Below are 23,274 nucleotides of genomic sequence, written 5' to 3' on the forward strand. Positions count from 1 at the left end.
TCCACCGGACCACCCCTGCTCCCTCTCCAGGACTGTCTCATACCTTGCTCTTGCTAACACCCTACCCAGTAAACACAGCCATACTGTACTCCATATCCTAAGGGCTGAATCTTAGGAGGGCCTGAATCTTAGGAGGACCTCAAAAACATTTGTTTATTAAATAAGTGAATGAATGAATCTATAAGGCATGATGTTAATTATAACGCTCCATACCAATGTTGAGATTTATTTAATAATATTATTATGATGTTCTGGTTTAAACCACAAATACACTGATATTATTTCAGTTGACAAACTCAGGATTTCCCAACTTTGCCACTGTCAGCATTTTAGGTCAGATAATTCTTTGTCATAGGAGTTGTCATGTGCATTGTAGGATGTTTAACAGCATCCCTGGCTTCTACTTACTACATAGATACCAGGAGCACACTACAAGTTGTGACAACCAATAATGTCTGTAGATGTTACCAAAAATCCCTTCATGGGGGCAGAACCAATTGAGGACAGCTGGCCTAACTTTTAATTACTCATTTTCACTGAACTTCTGGATGAGTCCCTTAGTTTCTCCAGGACCATCCTTAAAAGTGGTAAGGTTTGATACTAATTTATTCTGTAGTCAGTAATGTATTAAAAAGAATTCATGGTATCTCGGATTGCAACATGGTATCTCGGATTGCATTCCGAAACAGAAAGGACATTGATGGAAAACTGGTGAAATCTGAATAAAATCTGTACTTTAGTTAATAGCATTGTACCAATGTTAACTTCTCAGTTTTGATCACGTACCATGGTTATATAAGGTATTAACGTTAGGGGAGCTGAGTGAAAATTATAATAATATATTAGGGGAGAGTGACCCATTTTTCAGATACAGTAAAAGGCTCTGGCCTTATATATGTTCCTTTACAGATATAGAAGAAAAACTAATAAAGTAAATGACTTCATTGTCTTTATTCATCTCACAGGCTCTCTATTCATATGGACGATGAACTGCGACATATTGCGCAAAATTCTCTTCAGGGTTTACTTGTTGACTTCTCAGACTGGAGGGAAGATGTCCTGTTTGGCTTTACCAACTTCCTGCTCCGGGAGGTGAATGACATGCATCACACACTCCTCGATTCTTCCCTCAAGTTACTGCTTCAGCTGCTCACCCAGTGGAAACTGGTCATACAAACTCAAGGAAAAGTCTACGAACAAGCCAACAAAATCAGAAATTCAGAGGTGATTTTCACCCTTTTCCCTCTAATTTTATATTCTTGATGTCACATATATATAAATAAGTTGCAGCCCAGAGAACCTTGTGGTTCTTACTTTCAGCTACCTAGGAACTTTCTCCCTAGTGATGTCCCTAAGTTTTTCCATCTGCTTAAATTGTGGCCAAGAAATTCAGGGCATTTTATAAAGGACAAATTTTGTGTTATGTTTTTATTTTCATTACATTGTATAAAATTGTAAGATTATGTATGTCCTAATTTGCATTATAAATGTTTTTTTCCTACGTAAAGGCATAAATATAGCAACTTTGTATAAAAGTAGCTTATTAGATTTTTAATTTTGTCTTTTATAAAAAATTGTCTAACAGTGGGACTACCATTGCCAAATTGTATATGAAATATGAATTTTACGCCCTATAGTTAATTTCGTTTATAAGCATTCCATATTTCTCTAATAAAAGACATAAGTGATACTATTAAAAAAAAAAAAAAGAAATTCAGGGCATCATATGCCACACCAGGTTAGATTTATTAACATTAGCAAGGCCATTTACGGAGTAGAAAATGATTTTTTTTTCAGAGAATTATGATTATAAATCTGTTTGTAAGAGCAAATGACCGTAGGGAAGAGATACAGAGCTGGGTATGAATATGGATCTAGATATGGATGTGGATATAAAGCTGGAAATGGATATGGATCTAGAGTTGGATATGGATGTGTATCTAGATTTGGATATGAATATGGATTTGGATTTAGATCTGGATATGAATATGGATATGGATCTAGATCTGGATATGACTTAGAGCAGATATGGATATAGAGTTGGATATGGATATAGAGTTGGATATGGATATAGAAAAGTTAGCTGCCCACCAGTTTTTTCCCCCTAGTCAGCAACAAATTGGTTGCTTTCTCCAATATCCAGAGAAGATAGTCTTGTGGTTTCTTTATTCTTTCCTGCCTCAGTCATGAATGGTAAAAATTAATGATAACATTTTGAAGAGCAGGTTGAGGAGGAGTGTTGTCAGATGGGAACCAGGGCTGTGTGACTTGGTGTTGGCAACGAGCAGACGGAGAGGGGTCTGGCCGGAGAAGAGCTTAGCTGAGGATCTGAAGAATGTCGAGGCTTGGGAAGTATGATAGCATTTAGGATCCCAGATGGGCTAACCTCAGAGATGAGCTTCAGGGCGTTACTCCTTCCTTGTGTCCTGCACTTGCCAAAAGATGACAGGGAGGAAAACAAGGATTACCTATGCTTGAAAAAGGGAGACTGAAATGGAGATGGAATCTGCCCTGTTGTCTGGCTTGCTTTTGTTTGAGACTCACTTGGTTTGGGAACTTTCAGAACCCATCTCATTAACATGCAAAACCCAGATTAAAATCTAACATGAAAAGAAGTCTGATTAGAAAATCAATGTTTGAAAATTCAATTTAGTAGTAACTAAAATAGAGAATTTAAAATAGAGAATTCTCTATAGAGAATTTAAGTAAAGCCAAATTAGAACACTTTAATTAAATATACAGTGTCATCTCAAATGATATGGATGGAAGCAGTTTTGTTTTTATTCCTGCTAATAATAACCTTTGAAAAGTTATTCCTTATCAGAGGTAACAGAGGGCTGATGGTATTCCAAAGTGACAGTTGGTCTGAAAATAAAAAGGGATCTATGATATTTCATGAATAATAATGAATTCATAGACATGTCTGGTTCTAAGCTGGTATAATTTATTTTAGTATTACAAGGTCAAACATGCCAGAAGATGTACATAGAAGAGTGGCTTCTTCTTCCACTGTTGTTTTTCTGAACATAAAATGTTGTTCTTATTGCACAATAGCTCATTGCCAATGGCTCCAGCCACCGAATGCATTCGGAGCGAGGTCCCCACTGCAGTGTGCTCCATGCCGTGGAAGGCTTTGCTCTGGTTTTACTCTGCAGTTTCCAGGTGGCCACACGCAAACTGTCTGTTTTAATACTCAAGGAAATTCGAGCTTTATTCATCGCCCTGGGTCAGCCTGAGGTATGGATTATTTTTCTGAATTTTCCAATTCATATCTTTCAACAGTTTCAAAGTTTAGGTTAAAAACCGTAAAGAATGCATTACTATTTTATGTACTTTCATGTCCCATGATGTCAACAAATAATTTTTGATTCAGGGTGGGTTTTTAATTATGAAATCGTACTGTTGATCTACAAGAGCTAATTCATATATTCTGAGGGCAAGAGAATAGACCATTCCTGATTCTCTAAGAGATGGTGCTTTGTGAAGAAGTGAATCTTAAGCTTCAGTTATAGATCATTTTCTTTCATAATGTTCAACGTACATAGAATTAAGAAGATATTACATTTATATTAGAGAATGAACTTGAGAAAACCATGCATCCCATTTAAAATGAGCAAGGTACCAAACAGTCTGGCTCACTGAAAATTGTTTAATCTCAATAGTGGTAGAAAAATGGCATCACAAGAAAATATGTCCACTTGAGACGGGAGAAGTAAGCTGACTAATAACCATGATTGACTCCAGTTATTCTCCTGCACTCGGTCAAGGGCTGTACACCCTTGTTTAGATGTTAAGTTTCATTGCCTGTCGGCACAGGTGGCCAAACTCTATCCACGAGTTGATGAAAGAAGGACCAGCTTTTTACGTCACATACTTCTTTAGAAAAATACTACTTTCTGTTTTCTTGTTTTAAATCACTAATCTTGGTTTCATGATCCTTAAAATGATCAGTGTTTTCACAAAATATTTTCAAATGTGTCTCAATCCTTTCTGTTCACATTTCCGCAGCAAGCTTTCTGATGTATTTTAGGACATCTCTGGGATCTGGTAAATGGATCTCTAGGACATGCTGTATTTTGATAAACCTCCATTAAGTCTCTAATTATGATAATAACGATAATAATTACCATGTATGTGTCAGGCAGTGAGCTGTGCTTTATACATATTATCTCACTGAACCTTCACAATAACTTAAGAATTGGTACTGTTATTTTCCCCATAGTGCAGATTCTGAGACTGAGGTTTAGGGGGGTTAAATGTCTTACCCAAAATCAACAACTAGGATGTGGCAGAGCTAGAATTGAAAGCCAGATATACATGCCTCTACAGCCCAGGTTCTTAACTGCTATTCCAGCATACTGTGTTAAGAATATTTCTCATATGGTGCTTTCTTTGACCAGCAACAGCTTTTTTTTTTGTATAATTTTTTTTATTGAGGTATAATTGACATACAACATTATTAGTTTCAAGTGTCCAGTATAATGATTCCATAGTTGTACATATTGTGAAATGTTCACCACAATAAGTAGTTAATATCCATCACCATTCATAGCTACAGGATTTTTTTTCTTGTGATGAGAGCTTTTAAGATCTACTCTCTTAGCAGCTTTCCAACATGCGATACAGCCTTGTTCACTCTAGTCGCCATGCTGTGCATTACATCTGTATGACGTATTTATTTTATACCTGGGAATTTATACCTTTTGATTCCTTTACCCATTTTGCCACCCCTTCCCCCACCTCTGGGAACCAACCAATCCGGTCTCTGTATCTACAAGCTTGGTTTTTTTGTTGTTTGTTTTTTTTTCAGCCACAATCTTTTTGAAACCATTCTCATTCATACATGAATAAGGACATTCCAAAGCTTTCCTATAAGGCTTCTAAGTAAATAATTTCATATTTCTGAGCCTTTCTATGATAAAGGATGGCAAACACACATGTTCATGTATATACGCACTATCATGTAGGAGAATTTCCTGTAAGATATTCTCTCCTGTGCTTTTTTCCAATTTGCTTCTTTTACCAAATAGCTGTGCACAACATAGATACTACAGAGAGTGTGTGGTCAGTCTCCTGTGCAGTTTCTTTGGGACTGAAATTCAATCACAGTCAACAATTTACCAGTTATTTTAGCAGATCAGTGACTTAAGTAAGTAGCATTTTCGTGGCTTTTCCATTTTTTAAAATTAATGACAACATGAACACTTTAGTGAATAATGTGTGATGCTGAGATTTAGATTCCAGTCTAAATAAGTGTATGTGCGTGAGTTTTTGAAATTCAAGTACGTGTCTTTTCAGTACAATGTCAAACTGGAGCTCTAATTATCTTCCACTGAAACTTGTAAGACTAAACTCAGAATTACAGGGAGTTTTACCCACTACCTTTCACCACCTTGGCACTCACTTTTCTGTGAGAAAACCCTTATCACTACCTTGCAAGCTGTTAAGCTTCACATGCTGGACAAAGGCGGTGGAGAGGGTGGAAGGATTCATTTTCCCATGGAGAGTAATCGTCTCCTTTATGTACAGGACGATGACAGGCCTATGATTGATGTCATGGATCAGCTAAGTTCTTCCATTCTCGAAAGTTTTATTCACGTAGCAGCTTCGGATTCAGTAAGTACACGTTTGATCTTGATTACTGATAATTCTTAAGTATAAGCTCTGGGCCTGGCTGGCAAAGAGACACAAAGAAAAATGATATGGAAGAATTCTGGGATTTTATGTCAGGTGAATAGACCAAAACAAAAGTACTTAGGGAAACAAGACTAGCTTTTCAAATACTAGCTCAGGAGACCTTCAGATAAATTTAAATCAAAATTTGAGTCTGAGGAAGATAGATAAAGTTTTGCAAATTGCAATTTCAAGAATTGCTCAGGATTCTTTCAGAAAATTAACTTGCTTTATTTATTACACTTAATGCTATATAACCTATATTTATGTGTTGTTTTACAGTTTACAAGGTGCTTTCACATTTATTATCTATTTTGACCCTCATAGGTATTGAAACTCAACAACATTAAGGGGCAGGGCTGTAGTCACACAGAGTCTCAGGGCCTGGACTTGACCCTCTCTGGACTCTGAATCTAGTAGAGGTTTATCTGCTACACAAATACATTCTTTGTTTTAAAGAGCATATTGGCAGCTTTCAATTTCTGATGAAGTAGAAGGAAAATTGGAACTGATTTTAATTACCTGATTTTTAAAAAAATTAGTAAAGCACAGTTATGGGACTTGGATTGATTTTAGCTAAATAGCTGAAGAGAGGCAAGACACATCTGCAGAATCCACATTACTGATGCCCCTTGTATATTCTGATCAAATAACTATAAATGAATATAAACATATTTGACAAAGAGCTATAAATAAATATAAAACCTAAAGGCACCTGTGAGCTTTTTAATGACCTTTTCTGACCGAGAGTGAACACAGATCCCTATTTTTAGCAACCCTGTTCTTGCTTATGGTTGGAATATTCATGGTGATTACTAAAACTATTAGCCAAGCAGTGCAGACCTTAACAGTGATAGTGAATACCTCTACCTCTTCTTTTAGAAATTCAGATTGTTTTGACACTGAATGGAAGAGTCAGGTGTAATTGTTTTATATACATATCTTGTTTCCCTATAGATTATATTTTGTTCCTGTGATTTTGTTCTGTGTTTATCAGAATCTGAATCTTGAGCCTGGGTAACCAGATCAGCAGTACTGCACGTAGGAAGATGCACTGAAAGGGGAGAAGAGGCGTGGGGGGAAGTAGCGCCTGCTTTGTGCCAGGTTTTGACATCCCTTATCTCATGTCATCCACTTAAAGATTAAGTGAGATGAGCATTATAATTTCCAAGTCATAAATTAAGCAGGCAGAGACTCTGGGGTGTTCAGAAGTGTTCCCAGGTCAGGGGCTTTGGGCAGAGCCAGTGTTGGAGCCTTAAGTCTCTGGCTCTGAAGCTGAAGCTGCGCCTCTTCAGCCCATTAACCATGGAGGCCACAGGTGCAGCACGCTGGCGCATGGGAACTTGGAGACCCAACAGATAAAACGGGTCACTTTAAATGCCTGACAAACGTAACGGTGATTTTCTCTCCACGTACAACAGCTAGATTATTTGAAACTTGGTCTTCCCTCAACTTTGATACTCTGGACTTAAAAGAGAATGAAATATAAGACATTATGTGGTATCAATATATAAATATATATCTCTATATAATATAGATTAAATGTGGATACAGATATCTTTCCAAATGTTTTAGAATGTATTATTTTGGCTTGATATCATAGGACAAGAATAAGTAGGTATCTTACCTCAAAAATCATTAGTAAAATGCCCTTCATAAAAGAGATTGCATTTAGCCATCTCCCTAAGCCAGGGAGAATGTATTTTGGTCCAAGTAAAGGTAAACAAGATCATGGCTTAAAAAAAAAATACTAATTACAGGGATAATATATGAATATTATATAATATGATAATATGAATCTCAGAGATTAATAACTTTTCAGAATTTTAAGTTGGCAAATCCATGGTCAAGTTCAAATTAGCTCATGTTGTATATTTGTTCCACAAGTATTTAGTGGGCAGCTCCTGGGTACTAGTGTGTGGGGCTCTGTGACATTGACCCCTGCCCTTGAACTATGCACTTCCGCTGCCTGCAGTCTCCCATAGGAATGGCCGTGACCACAAACCCAGGTCCGACGTGGGAGGTGTGGGAAGGGTGCTTCAAGTTCCGAGCTGGACCCATTGCAGAGGTGGACGGGAAAAGCATCGTGGAGGAAGGGGCGTTGGGCTGAGGCAGGACGAGGACGTGGAGCTGGCCTTTCAGCACTGGTTCATCGCCTGCTTCTTGCACCTGCAGGTGACCTTACCCCTGACCCACAGCGTGGACCTGCAGTGGCTGGTAGAGTGGAACGCCGTCCTGGTCAACAGCCATTACGATGTGAAGAGCCCTTCCCACGTCTGGATTTTCGCTCAGTCTGTCAAAGACCCCTGGGTCCTCTGCCTCTTCAGCTTTCTCCGGCAGGAGAACTTGCCCAAGCACTGCCCCACTGCCCTCAGCTACGCCTGGCCCTACGCCTTCACGCGGCTGCAGTCCGTGATGCCTCTGGTGGACCCGAAGTAAGGGACCCCTACGCTTCCCTCTGTTTTGTTTGTCTCACCATTTGCCCTCTTACATTTTCGTTTTATATATGAGATAGGGATATAATTCTCTAGTTTCTGACCATCTTACTACAGAAGTCTTCACATTGAGTAAACACAGGTTAAAAGTTCTTGTCTAGAGCTAATTTTTTTTCCTCCCTTAATAATCATTATGATTGTCTGAGTATAGAATCTCAGCCCCTTCCTGGTGAAAAGTTCTATTCAACTTTCCATCCAATAGAGACATTCCCTGTCCAGACAGACAGTCCTTGACAGACAATTGTTCAACTCAGTTGGAGCGCTTCCCAGGATCTTTATTTAATAAGTGATACCTAAAATCCGGAACTGAGTTTCACTCTTGTTTTTGACTTCGTATTTCTAGCAGCCCAATTAATGCCAAGAAAACCAGCAGTGCCGGCAGTGGAGACAACTACGTTACATTGTGGAGAAATTACCTTATTCTTTGTTTTGGAGTCGCAAAACCCAGTATTATGAGCCCGGGACACTTAAGGGCTTCCACTCCAGAAATAATGGCGACTACACCTGATGGTACCGTGAGCTACGATAACAAGGTGACATGACATGCTTCAGAAGAATTATTCTGTAAGGTTTTTTTTTAGCTTGTTTGTCTAGATTTCACAGTGCGAATTGCACTGTGCCTGCCATCTGGAATATATGGGATCAGATTTTCATCCTACACATTTCTAAATTCCATTGAGCGTTTGTGTGAATAATTTATTATTCCTCCCTGACAAGTGGGGAACTGAAAATAAAGGGAAGTTAAGAAACTTGCCTAAGGTCGTAGAGTGACTTATATTTATTAGCGCCCTGAGGTTTGGTTCATGTCCTACATACCATGTTTCTCTCACTCCTCACCGAGTGTTCACCTTTAAACCATGTCTTGATTAACTTATCTTGTTAAAGATGGTTTTGTGGATTTAAGTATTTAAAAAAAAAAAGAAGACTATTATAATACGAATGTTCTTTAGAATTTGTGTCCCAGGTAAAAAATGCATTCATTGTGCTATTTTAAAATTTATGTGTGTTTTTTTTTTCCTGAAATGATGGCAGTGCCTTGGGATGTGGTTCAGTACTAATTTAAAACTGTTATAATGGAATCATCGTTTGATTAAAAGAAGCATCAGTTATCATGTTACCTCTTTTTCACTTTTAACAACTTGTTTCAGGCCATAGGCACCCCATCGGTGGGAGTTCTGTTAAAGCAGTTGGTGCCTTTGATGAGACTAGAGGGCATTGAGATCACAGAGTCCTTAGTTTTAGGATTTGGAAGGACAAATTCCCTTGTTTTCAGGTACGGTAGTCTTAATGAGTTGTTCTAAACTCCTGTGTACTGCTGCTATCGTAGTTCCTGCTTCTAACTCAAGTTTGAGTTCGTGTTTGGCATGTGTCTGGAGGTCTGCAGGCTTTGCACAATTCCTTTTATGTCCTCGTTGGTTGACATGCATGTGACAAGCATTCCCTGCAACTGCTTCGAATTTCACTTTTAGACGTTGCAACTTTGATTTTACGTCTCAGATTTTCTCTCACTTGCAAGCTTTGTTTTAGATAACCGTAAATGAAGATAATTCCGTGTCGATCCCCAGTTAGCCAGACTGTTCAGAGGCTATAAAGTCAAAATAATGAGTGTCTGCTCATCAGCCACTTACACAACAGACTCTCAAAGGTTAAACATTGACAGAACACTTTCAGGGGTGTCTGTTGTGTGTCACGCTTGCTGGTCTTTCTATAAGATGCTGTATCTGCCTTAAGAGAACCATTATGTCTCACTTTCTGGATTCCTTACTCATTTCACACCTTTAATCAAATAACCATTCCATCCGAGGCAGTGTCAAAGCCTTTTCAAAGAGTCATCATAAAATTTTATTTCAGGCTGCCTCTGATGATTTTATCGAGCAACGAAAACCTATAAAGACAAAGAAAATCTTAGTTTTTCCTATACACAGAAAAGGGAAAGCTCCAAGCATCTGTGAGAAACCCTATCTGAAAAATAAAGATTAACGAGACGTTTTAGAAGCAACTGAAAAAGATCTGTTACAGTATAGAGTCAAATTTTATCCTTAAAAAAAGCAATTGTGAGTTCTGACTACTGGAGTGCCAGTTAACCGGTGTTTTCACTGATTAATTAGTTAAGACAAAGCGTCATACAGAAATACTACAAGAAGATAATAAAAACAATTCCTGGAATTACCTAATGTCTTTCCCAAAGAACCTAAGGCTCTTTTGCATATCTTACCGTCTGAGTACTCCTAGGAGCAACTAAGATTACGCAATTTACTGGCCACGTGGGTCTGGAAAACACTGTCCCTGGGACTCAGTTCCTTCACCTGTAAAATTGTTATAATAAATAAAAATAAAGTGTATCTCTCTAATTTAAAAAAAAATGGTATAATTATAGAATCTATCTTATAGATGTATCAAGAGGATTGAATGTAAAAATGCACGTAAATATTTGATAAATGATTGCTATTAGATGAAGGAGACCATTAGCGTTATTTCCATTTTTTGAAGAAATTCTAGCATCTGTGTTGGAGAAATCTGGAATGGAATACAGGATTTCTGTTCTTCAGTACAGAATGCCATAGAGTTTTTACCTTCGTGTCCTTGGATTTCCCTGGAGGGTGATGTCTAATAGCACAAAATATTCTACCAGAAAATACAAGATTTTCAGACATGGAGCAGACTATAGACAAAATACCTAGCCACAGGCTAGATCTCCTAATTTTGTCTGTTTTGACAAAGCAATTCAGAAGTCAGTTCCTAAAGATGACAGCTGGTTAGATTACCAGGTATAAAGCTGAGAATTGGAGAAAATGGGGACAGATGAATTATATACATGTAATATCAGACATGTATTAATATGATAAAATTTTTTAGTTTTACTACACAAGGGAAAAGATTTTGATGAGAACCTCACTATTAAAGTAGTTGCCATAATTTACATTTATCATGTAGCTCAAATAAAGGAATTCATCTCTGAAATTCCAAAAAGACTTTATTTTAAAATCAACAGTCTTCTGAGCACAGATCCCAAAGGTAGTGCCATAGTTATTACACCTGTTTCTTTTGCTCTAATTAGACTGAAAATTTCTTCTGTTTAGGGAATCAATTTTATTTCTCTTCAGTCCCTCAGCCTGTGGGAAAATGCTTTGAATTTAGTAAGCACTTACAAAATATTGTTGGTTTAGTTGTTCAGGTAGGGATTTTTGCCATAGACTCTCCAGAACATTAAATCAAAATCAAGTCAACAAATATGTATTGAGCCCAAATTATATACGTAGCACTGGAGTTAAGACTGATAATACAAAGTACAAGCCAATGGCAATTTCCATTTCACCACATGATACAGAAATGGAAAGGCCAGAGGAGATTTTGATGTCAGAAGCAAAGTTTAAAAAGCAGATGATTTGGGATTGAATGGCTGTATTTTGCGACAAATTTGGTGTCAACAATAATGAATTCTAAATGCTCACCTTTTTCATTCATAGAGAATTGGTGGAAGAACTTCATCCATTAATGAAAGAGGCTCTGGAACGAAGACCAGAGGTAAGATTTTGAATTTATATAATTAATGCCTTGGCAGGAATAAAGAGGTAGACATAGAAAATGGATTTGAGGACATGGGGTGGGAGGGTGAAGCTGGGGCGAAGTGAGAGTAGCATCGACGTATATACACTACCGAATGTAAAATAGTTGGCTGGTGGGAAGCAGCAGCATAGCACAGGGAGATCGGCTCGGTGCTTTGCGATGACCTAGAGGGGTGGGATAGGGAGGATGGGAGGGAGGCTCAAGAGGGAGGGAATATGGGGATATGTGTTTGCATATAGCTGATTCACTTTGTTGTGCAACAGAAACTAACACAGTATTGTGAAGCAATTATACTCCAATAAAGATCTATTAAAAAATAATAATTAATGCCTTGGTTTATTTGGACAGTAGTGTGAATTTAAACCATACCCAATGGTTTCCCCTAAAGAATACAAACATACCAACATGCTTTTAACAATGAATCTTATTATTTTAACTTTTGTTATTTTCATTAATTTTTGATATTTGAGTATTTAGTATAATCTGGTTCTGATTTTAAAAGATTTTAAGTCCTAAACTTATGAAAGAAAAGCAACCTAAATAGTCATATGTATGTTAAGATATTATATTCTTTTGTAAGAGGCTTGAGTTAAGATTGAATTTGGGGTTTTAGTTAGTTTGCTTTTTTTATAAGAGGTTGAATAGCCAACAACATTATTTGTTTCGTCTGGTGTATAAAGTACTTTCCTCAACATTATCTTCCCTGAAGTGAACTCTGAAAAGGATAAACTTAGAATGTAGCCGGATAAAAAATTAAATAAAATAGAATAAGACTAAAAAAGAGGCTTCCCATGTAGTAGATAAGATACAAGAAGTAGCAGAAGTTTGGCAATTTAAGTAAGAACAGTGTTTCCTCTGTGACCAGAGCTGGTGGGACCGTTAGTGTCCACTGTCCTTTGCCACTCCTTTCTGATGCTTTAGTTCTTCAGCAGCTGCTGGAGGCCTCTAGGAAATGAGGCTTGTTGACTCTCAGCATTTCCAACTTACAGATATTTATTGGCCTACTTGTGATCTGTTTCTCTTATAGCCTGTGATAGCAAGCATTTTCTCTAAGGATTAGGAAGAAAGAAAAATACTTTCTGTCCTTTGTGTTTAGAAAATTGAAAATGACTAGATTACATCTTCCTTTAAAGCATAGTTAACATTATTGTGCCCATGTTTATAAGCGGTATTACCTCTTTCTGCACAGAACAAAAAACGCCGAGAACGGCGAGACTTGTTAAGGCTACAGCTACTTCGAATTTTTGAACTTCTGGCTGATGCTGGTGTAATAAGTGACAGGTAAGGTGGAAATACTACTGAGTTGATCTCTCCTCACCAAACTGATGTTTTTGCCTCTTTTTTTTTCATTCTTTCTTTTTTTTATATAAAAAAATATATTACCTTTAACTTTTACTTAGAAAAGTCCAAAAAACCTTGTTTTTTTCATATTCTGTTTACACTGCATATTCGTCAAGGACAAATTTAGTGTGCGAGTTCTGACAGTGAATCTTATTTTCCATGAAGCATGTACTACTTTGACATCAAGACTAATCATCTAAAAGTTTAATTTCCTTTTATTCCAGCACCAATGGAGCCTTAGAACGGGATACTTTAGCCCTTGGAGCTTTGTTCTTAGAATACGTGGACCTGACCCGCATGCTCCTAGAAGCTGAAAATGATAAAGAAGTGGAAATTCTTAAAGATATCCGGGCACATTTTAGTGCCATGGTTGCCAACTTGATTCAGCGTGTTCCAGGTACAGTGATACATCACTGCAAATTACCTTTCGTGCTTGAAATATCATCTGTGTTCCTCATTACTGTGCTTTCCTCTTTAAACCTACTGACCTGTTTGCAGGTCTGGGATGGGATCGTTTATTTGTTTGGAAATCCTTGGAACAGATCGTGGGCATGCAGCACAGAGTTGGAAGGGCAACAATAGAAATTAACTTTGGCTTTGTGCTCGTCATTATTTCTGTTCTTTGTTTTGGTTCCCATCTGAAAATGAACCTGTATGATTTCCATAGAAAGGAAGTAATTCAGAGGGAAAGTTCGCAGAGGCTCTAGTTTTTCATTCTCACTGTGCTAATCTCTGAACATATAATCTCAGCAATATTCCTGCTCTTGTCTCTATCCAGTCAACACATTATATAGAATTCTATATAGACTAAGAAATTATATTATTGGGATTTTTTTCATAGAACAAATGGGTCTGAAACATTTTCATATATTAGAAGCATAGAGAATAAAAATAGCTGGTCAGTTTGGTATAAAAATTAATTGCTGGGATTAAAATTTTTTGACATAATTACAAAAAGCTGCAGCTCATCTGTTTCTGCTTTTTCATTATGATTTAACATTATGATGTTGTAAAACATTCTTACCAATCCTCCTCATTTTTGATGACTCTAAATTAAGATTTAGCGTCTTCAGTTAAAGAATGTTTGTTTGAAATAGACAGTCTATCCGTTGTATTTCACAGTTCTTCCTAAAGACGCAGCAGCAGTCAAGAGAACGTTTTATATGTAATCAGCAGCCGAGTGGAAGGTGTTGCAGTTTTTCTAGATAATGCTTAGAAAACAGTGTCTGTGAGTCCATTTTCTATCTCTACTTTCTGCTCTGAGACAAGGTGCTGTTGACTGAAACATGAGGAGAGGAAAGAAAATTAAGCTTGACTTTTTAAATACATATTTCATTACGTAAAGAAAACTTGAGTTAGAAAACGAAATTACTCCTTTCCCCAAAACTTAAGAATCATGCACAATAGCAACGTAAACTGTATTCACTGTATTTTTCAGTCTAGTAGACTCTTAGCTCTGTTTTCTCTTTAGTTCACCACCGAAGATTTCTCTTCCCCCAGCAAAGCCTGAGGCACCATCTTTTCATCTTATTTAGCCAGTGGGCAGGACCCTTCAGCATTATGTTCACTCCTCTGGATCGTTATAGTGATAGAAATCATCAGATTACAAGATACCAGTATTGTGCATTAAAGGTAGGTCACCTTTGCCTCATGAATGACTTTTGTCAGATTGATGGTCTCTTTCCTTAAACAACCATGCCTTAAATAAGATTAAAATAAATAATATAATATGACATGATAAAATATAAGCACACATGCAAAAAAACCCAAACATATACACGTATATAAATACATAAGCTTACTTTATAAATTCTAAAATATCCGTACATAAACAAGGTAGATAGCTGTGTATAAACATGTAAATATTCCGATCGTGTTCACAATTTCAAAATGCGAAACTTTTCCAAGATCCCACTTTTATCTAAGGTTTCTACTATATGAAAACCATAGTTTTTGCTTATTTACCCTTTAAGTAACTGCCTTGCCAATTAACTTCCAACTTAAAATATATATATTCCCTTTTTAGTCTCCTCCTATCCTAGAAGACTCCCAGAAATAAGTTTCTACGCTACTAGGACTGTTCAAAATTTTCAGAACCATTATTTCTTACAGCTTAATTTCCTTTAGAAAACTAACTGTATATTGTCTCAGTCATATATACCAGGAGTTGCTAACTGTCAAGTTGACTTTTGACTTTATGGAGCTAATAAAAGCCATGGCCCTGATAATCATTTGGACCTACGGATTACAAAGTGAATCAAGATCTTCCCTTCTCTTCCCTTCTCTTGCTTTCTCCCCACCTCAAAGGAACTAAAGTTCATATTCTTCATTTTCTTTATCTTTGATTAAGAATCACAATTATTTATTTCTACATTTTTCATAGTTTGCAAATTTAGTGCATCAGTCAAATATTTGTCAAGTTTGTCGGTTCAGTATATTAGTTAAATATTTGTCATCAAAACAAAATTTGAAAAGCTATATTTATCATAAGCAGAATTCATTCACTTGAAGTCACTGATGGTAAGTTTATTTTAAGTCTTGTGAAATGGTCATTTTGTTTTGAATATCTCAGCCTTTCATTATAAAGATTTATTATAAAATTACATGTCTACAAAGTTCAATTTATGGATTTTTAACTCTTATAAAAAGAGACAAAATTGGGAATCTGGTATTTTTTATTGAACCTACTAAGGAATGCTTTAAAATCTTGTGGAAATAACTGCTTTAAAAGACCCTCATCGGGACTTCCCTGGTGGCGCAGTGGTTGAGAGTCCGCCTGCAATGCAGGGGACACGGGTTCGAGCCCTGGTCTGGGAGGATCCCACATGCCGCGGAGCAACTGGGCCCGTGAGCCACAGCTGCTGAGCCTGCGCTCTAGAGCCCGCAAGCCACAACTACCGAGCCCATGTGCCACAACTGCTCAGGCCCACGTGCCTGGAGCTCATCCTCCGCAGGAGGAGAGGCCACTGCAGTGTGAGGCCAGTGCACCACAGCAAAGGGCGGCCCCCGCTTGCCACAGCTAGAGAGGCCCTGCGCGCAGCAGCAAGGACCCAACACAGCCAAAAATAAAAATTAATTAATTAATTAATTAATTTAAAAAAAAAAAAAGACCCTCATCATTTATAAATCTAGTAGTATGTGTTTTAAAGTCAGTTATGTACCATTCAGTCATCCCAGGTTGTGTTCTGTTTTATCATCAGGCAATGTCAGCAGTGTTGTGCTGTGGCCCAGTGTTTGACAATGTGGGCCTTTCCCCAGATGGCTACCTGTATAAGTGGCTTGACAACATTCTGGCTTGTCAAGATTTACGAGTAAGTACTAGCCAAAAATACATTGTTTTTAAATGTATTGGTTATCCTGCCGCAGCTGGGTTACTGACCTGTCTAAGCATTGTTCACAGCACAGTCTCTTCACACATCAGCCTCAGAACTGTAGGCTTATGTGTTGTTCACATTACACTACGATGCATCAGGATAAAAAACACAGTAACATTTATCAAAATTGACTATAAACTAGGCCATAAGGCAAGTCTCCACAAAGTTCAGATGATTGAAAGATACAGACTCTGTTCTCTGATCACAGTGGCATTAAGCTACTAATCAATAACAGAAAAGAATTAAGAAATGCTCTTCCAGTTAACCAATGAGTCAAAGAATAAATAAAAATAGAAAGTGAAAAATATTTTTAACTGAAGAATAATGAAACCACTACATACTAAACTTGCGGGTTATAAATAAAACCTTGCTTAGAATATGGCCTTAAGTGCATATATTGGAAAGAAAAAAAGCTGATGACCTATGCATCCATTTCAAGAAGTTAGAAAAAGAATAGCATATCAAACTCAAAAAACGTGCATTGAAGAAATAATAGAGATAAGAGCAGAAACTAATTAAAGAGAAAAAATTACTGGAAATGATCATTTAAACCAAAAGTTGAATTTGTTAAAAGACTAATAAAATTAGTATATCCATGGCAAGTCTGATTAAGAGAGAGAAGGTGTATGTCACCAACCTCAGAAATGTTAAAGGACATCACTACAGAGGCTACAGATATTAAAAATAAGAGAACAGGGCTTCCCTGGTGGTGCAGTGGTTGAGAATCCGCCTGCCAATGCAGGAGACACGGGTTCGAGCCCTGGTCTGGGAAGATCCCACATGCCATGGAGCAACTGGGCCCGTGAGCCACAATTACTGAGCCTGCGCGTCTGGAGCCTGTGCTCCGCAACAAGAGAGGCCGCGATGGTGAGAGGCCCGCGCACCGCGATGAAGAGTGGTCCCCACTTGCCGCAACTAGAGAAAGCCCTCGCACAGAAACGAATACTCAACACAGTCATAAATAAATAAATAAATAAATAAATAAAATAAGAGAACATATGAACATCTTTGTACCAATAAACTTCAAAATTTAGATAAAATAGACAAATTCCTAGAAAAACACAGCACAGGAAGAAAAGAAAATCTGAATAGTCATATAAGTAACAAAGAAAGTTAATCTATAATTGAAAGTCTTCCCACAAAGAAAACTTTAGGACCAGATGGCTTTATGGATTAATTCAACATTTAAGGAACAGATTGCATTGATTTAATGCAAATCCTCAAAGAGAAAACAGATCAAGAGGAAACATATCTCAACATGTTTTATGAGACCCAAATAACTTTCATACTAAAACCTGACAAGAATTTAACAAGAAAGACAGTTAAAAGGCAAATTCATTCATTCCCAGAAATTTTAAACAAAATATTAGAAAATTGAATTCAGTGATATATTAAAAAGATGATTCACTATGATCAAGTTGGGATTATTCAAGAACTACAAGATTGGTTTAATATTCAAATGTCCTTCAATTCATTTGTATATTAATTATATTAAAGTCTCAAGAAGGAAATATCATCTGATCATTTCAATAGATGCAGAAAAAGCATTTAATAAAATTCTACATTCATTCATGAGAGAAACTAATGAAACTAAGAATAAAAAAGAACTTCCTTAGTTTGATAAAGGGTGTCTTTGATAAAGGGTGTCTTTAAAAAAAAAATGGGCTTCCTTGGTCTTTAGAATGACCAAGGAAGCCCATTTTTATTACCTCTATCAACATTATACTAAAGATCCTAGCCAATGTTTTAGAAAAGAAAAAATAAGATATCACGAGTGAAAAAGAAGAAATAGTTTATACAGAAACAGACTCACAGACTTAGAGAACGAATTTATGGTTATGGGGGGGAGAGGGATAGATTGGGAGTTTGGGATTGACATGTACATACTGCTATATTTAAAATAGATAACCAGGAATTCCCAGGTGGCGCAGTGGTTGAGAATCTGCCTGCCAATGCAGGGGACACGGGTTCGAGCCCTGGTCTGGGAAGATCCCACATGCCGCAGAGCAACTAGGCCCATGAGCCACAACTACTGAGCCTGCGCATCTGGAGCCTGTGCTCCGCAGCCAGAGAGGCCGCGATAGTGAGAGGCCCGCGCACCGCGATGAAGAGTGGCCCCCACTTGCCGCAACTAGAGAAAGCCCTCGCACAGCAACGAAGACCCAACACAGCAAAAATAAATAAATAAATAAATAAATAAATAAATAATTTAAAAAAATAAAAAAAATAAAATAGATAACCAACAGGGACCTACGGTATAGCACAGGGAACTCTGCTCAATGCTCTGTAATAACCTACATGGGAAAAGAATTTGAAAAAGAACAGATACATGAATATGTATAACTGAATCACCCTGCTGTACACCTGAAACTAATACAGCATTGTTAATCAACTATACTCCAATATAAAATAAAAATTGAAAAAAAAAAAAGAAATAGTTTGTAGATCTAAATGTGAAAGCTGAAAAACTGAAGATTCTAGAAAATAAAACAGGAGGCTATTTTAATCCCTGGGGTTAGGGAAAGATTTATTAAACAGGATGCAAAAATTACTAACCATAAGGAGAGACTAATTAATAACTTCTGTTCACCAAAAGACACAACTAAGAGTGTAAACAGGCTAGCTGTAGAGTAAAAAAAGATATTTGCAACATAAAGCCAACAGAGTTCTTATCTAGAATATATAAAGGACCTCTACAAATAAATAAGGTAAAGACACTCAGAGAAAAATGAGCAAGAGACTTAAACAAGCAATTTACAAAAGAAGTTATCCAGTATGTGCAATGTAAGACATGTATAGAAATATTCAAAGCAGCATTATGAAGTCAAAAGCTGGAAACAACCCAGATGTTCATCAGTAGTAGAATGAATAAATTGTGGAGCAATCATAAATTAGAATACTATACAATAATGAAAACGAATAAATGTTGATGACTTTTAAACATAAGTTGAGTGAAAGAAAGACACAAAATTATATACTATATAATTCTATTTACACAGAGTTCAAAACAGCTCAAACTAACCAATGGTGGTAGAAATCCAGATAGTGGTTACTTTTGAGGAAGAGAGAGAGGCTAGTGATGAAGAGAATACACAAAGCAGGCTTCAGTGGTGCTGGTGATCTGGTTTCTTCTGGTATTCACACTAGTGTGTTTAGTTACCATAACTCACCATTTACTTGTGAATTATGTACTATCTACATTTTATAAAGTTTCTAAAGCACAATAAAAACTTGCTGATTTTCTTTCAAGTTGAACTAAGTTTTTAATGAGATGTTATTTTTAAGTCCTTTGCAATAGTATCACCAGCTTTTATCTGCTTCTAAGTACTTAAGCCCATGGGGAACTAGGTTGATGATATTTGACCATCCAGTTAGAATATAGCTCCCCAACTATACTCCAATAAAAATTAATTTTAAAAAACGGTAATTTTGGTACACAATAAAGTTTTTTAGTTTAAAAAAAAGCGAAAAAAAGAAAGGAAAAGAATATAGCTCCCATCTGGGCCCATACCCTATAATACAAGAACAAACAAGGCATAATCTTTCCTTCTCCACCTTGTTGCTACTGGCAGGAGAATGGACAACTTCAGGAAGAGGCAGGAAAATGTTCCTTTCTGAGGGGAATATAGCCTCCAGACACCAGGCTTGTCCTGGACAAATGTGACCATCCAGCATTTAACAATAGCTTCAAGAATCATCAGTTAATGATCCTATTAATTCTATCTAGTATGATGATCTTTTCATATGAAAGTCTCTGATTAAAAAGAGCTTATTGATACTGTATTTCTTTTTAAAAGATTGCCAGCTAAGCTGTACACCGTATATTTAGTGATCAAGCCTCGTAAACATATTCCCTCTGATCTTCTTCATTAAAAGACTTTGCATTCATGAAGGCTATCCTTTTATATATTTAAATTTTTTAAACCAAATACATGTATTTTTCAAAACTATTTTAAATACAAAAAAGAAACATTGCCAATGAAGTCTTTATCACCTTTTCAGAGTTAAAAATCGAGAATGAGTGGACCCTATATGACAGATTTACACTGAGTCAAATTTAGTTTATACATTTCAGTTTTCAGTTGCAACATTGCATCCTCTTAAAGAGGAATTCCTAGAATAAAAACTAATCAAGATAAATGTTTAGTGTTCACTTTCCTTTTACACAATTTGTATTCGCTAAGCTTGATTTTGTGTCTTTCCCTTGAATAATCTTTCATTAAGCGTGAATGATTGCTTTCCTCCATGTGTTCAGGTTCATCAACTTGGCTGCGAAGTTGTTGTCTTGCTATTGGAACTAAATCCTGACCAAATAAATCTTTTCAATTGGGCAATTGACCGATGCTACACTGGTTCCTACCAACTCGCATCCGGCTGCTTCAAAGCCATAGCAACTGTGTGTGGAAGCAGGTATGAATTCTTTAAGTGGAAGGTACTGGGCACTGGCAAATGCAATTAAGGTTACTCTTCATCGTATGAATAATTGAGAGCTGACTGTTTTTGCAAATATTTGAACAGAGTAAATTCTAAGGAAATACAAAATGGCCTATCTTTCCCCAGCAGATAGCCTATTCCCTCTAAGTTTACAGCTACATTGATTTTTCATTCTACTAGGAGAATGGTTTGGAGTTATAGCCTGGAAATTTTTTTTTAATTGCCTGGAAATTTATAACGAAGTATTAGAGCAGGATTTGAAAATGATAAAGATACATTAAAGGAATTTCTAGAAATGTTTGTGACAGGTATGAACTGTGAGCACTTCAGCCATTTTGAGACCAAACTAAACACAGGAAGCAACGTAAAAATGTTACATTTCTCTTGCCCAAACCTTGAGAAAAGAAAAAAAGAAAGGGAAATGTGTCTCCTGGGATTCCATGGATTACACTTTTAAAACCACTGCCCTAGCTATGTAAATTAGTCATTCAGTGGAGTCATTCAGTTCTATAATTTATTGAAAGAAATGTTTTCATGACTAAGACGAAAGGATTAATGAAGGCTCCCCATATTGCAAAAGCTATTCCCAAGAAAGAGCTTATTATGTATTAGAAATCGAGAGAAGGCAGCTCAACTTTATTTTATTTTATTTTTTTTAACATCTTTATTGGAGTATAATTGCTTTACAATGGTGTGTTAGTTTCTGCTGTATAACAAAGTGAATCAGCTATACATATACATATATCCCCATATCTCCTCCCTCTTGCGTCTCCCTCCTACCCTCCCTATCCCACCCCTCTAGGTGGTCACAAAGCACCGAGCTGATCTCCCCGTGCTATGTGGCTGCTTCCCACTAGCTATCTATTTTACATTTGGTAGTGTATATATGTCCATGCCACTCTCTCACTTTGTCCCAGCTTACCCTTCCCCCTCCCCGTGTCCTCAAGTCCATTCTCTACGTCTGCGTCTTTATTCCTGTCCTGCCCCTAGGTTCTTCAGAACCTTTTTTTTTTTTTTTAGATTCCATATGTATGTGTTAGCATACGGTATTTGTTTTTCTCTTTCTGACTTACTTCACTCTGTATGACAGACTCTACGTCCATCCACCTCACTACAAATAACTCAATTTCGTTTCTTTTTATGGCCGAGTAATATTCCATTGTATATATGTGCCACATCTTTATCCATTCATCTGTCAATGGACACTTAGGTTGCTTCCATGTCCTGCTATTGTAAATAGAGCTGCAATGAACATTGTGGTACATGACTCTTTTTGAATTATGGTTTTGTCAGGGTATATGCCCAGTAGTGGGATTGCTGGGTCGTATGGTAGTTCTATTTTCAGTTTTTTAAGGAACCTTCATACTGTTCTCTATAGTGGCTGTATCAATTTACATTCCCACCAACAGTGCAAAAGGGTTCCCTTTTCTCCACACCCTCTCCAGCATTTATTGTTTGTAGATTTTTTGATGATGGCCATTCTGACTGGTGTGAGGTGATACCTCATTTGTAGTTTTGATTTGCATTTCTCTAATGATTAGTGATCTTGAGCATCCTTTCATGTGTTTGTTAGCAATCTGTATATCTTCTTTGGAGAAATGTCTATTTAGGTCTTCTGCCCATTTTTGGACTGGGTTTTTTTATATTGAGCTGCGTGAGCTGCTTGTAAATCTTGGAGATTAATCCTTTGTCAGTTGCTTCATTTGCAAATATTTTCTCCCATTCTGAGGGTTGTCTTTTGGTCTTGTTTATGGTTTCCTTTGCTGTGCAAAAGCTTTTAAGTTTCATTAGGTCCCATTTGTTTATTTTTGTTTTTATTTCCATTTCTCTAGAAGGTGGGTCAAAAAGGATCTTGCTGTTATTTATGTCACAAGTTTATTTTTGAAAGGACTGATATAGGCTGTTGATTGTCCCTTTTAATTAAATATTGCATTTTAAATAGCTATCTTGAGCTACAGGGTGAAGGGAATAAATGTAAATTAGTTGTAAATTCCAACCTGTTATGGTTCTAAATTAATAGGAACAGTATTTTAGAAGGCATCTACTTTCAATCAACCTAAAATGAACATGCTTTTTAAAGAGGCAAGTTTCTCTTTAATATTTTTCTTTCTTTTATAAAGATAGTAGATAACATTTCATGTCTAAAGCTTTCGTTTTCCATAATCTTAGTAGTAAAATTTTTTTTCTATATATATGTTAATTTCCATAAAAGTCATATCAGATGAACATAATCTAAACTGTCTGATTTTCCATTGGTTTATTTCTTGATGTTAGCAATACTAAGTAATATTTATTTATCATATTGGATATTACCAAAATAACATTTTTTATAAGAGTCTCTTTCTCTGGAGTGTTGTTTTATTTTCAGGTATTTCAACATTCTAAAAATA

At 36.7% G+C, this 23,274-nt stretch overlaps 1 protein-coding gene across 5 annotated transcripts in view; it reads left to right on the forward strand.

Moving 5' to 3' along the window:
* The window catches only part of FRY (FRY microtubule binding protein), a 329,207-nt gene that overhangs the window by 217,385 nt on the left and 88,548 nt on the right, over positions 1–23,274 (forward strand). For all 5 annotated transcript variants that reach the window (XM_082366277.1, XM_082366278.1, XM_082366279.1 and 2 more), the window contains 12 exons: positions 966–1,224; positions 3,055–3,237; positions 5,530–5,616; positions 7,849–8,108; positions 8,512–8,701; positions 9,317–9,441; positions 11,636–11,693; positions 12,925–13,016; positions 13,301–13,473; positions 14,548–14,708; positions 16,277–16,387; positions 20,706–20,860. In XM_082366277.1, coding sequence (XP_082222403.1) covers positions 966–1,224; positions 3,055–3,237; positions 5,530–5,616; positions 7,849–8,108; positions 8,512–8,701; positions 9,317–9,441; positions 11,636–11,693; positions 12,925–13,016; positions 13,301–13,473; positions 14,548–14,708; positions 16,277–16,387; positions 20,706–20,860 — 1,854 coding nt within the window. The remainder of the gene's footprint in view (positions 1–965; positions 1,225–3,054; positions 3,238–5,529; positions 5,617–7,848; positions 8,109–8,511; positions 8,702–9,316; positions 9,442–11,635; positions 11,694–12,924; positions 13,017–13,300; positions 13,474–14,547; positions 14,709–16,276; positions 16,388–20,705; positions 20,861–23,274) is intronic.

The sequence above is a fragment of the Balaenoptera borealis genome, assembly GCF_965194805.1.
Source record: "Balaenoptera borealis genome assembly, chromosome: 18".
Lineage (NCBI taxonomy): Eukaryota > Metazoa > Chordata > Mammalia > Artiodactyla > Balaenopteridae > Balaenoptera > Balaenoptera borealis.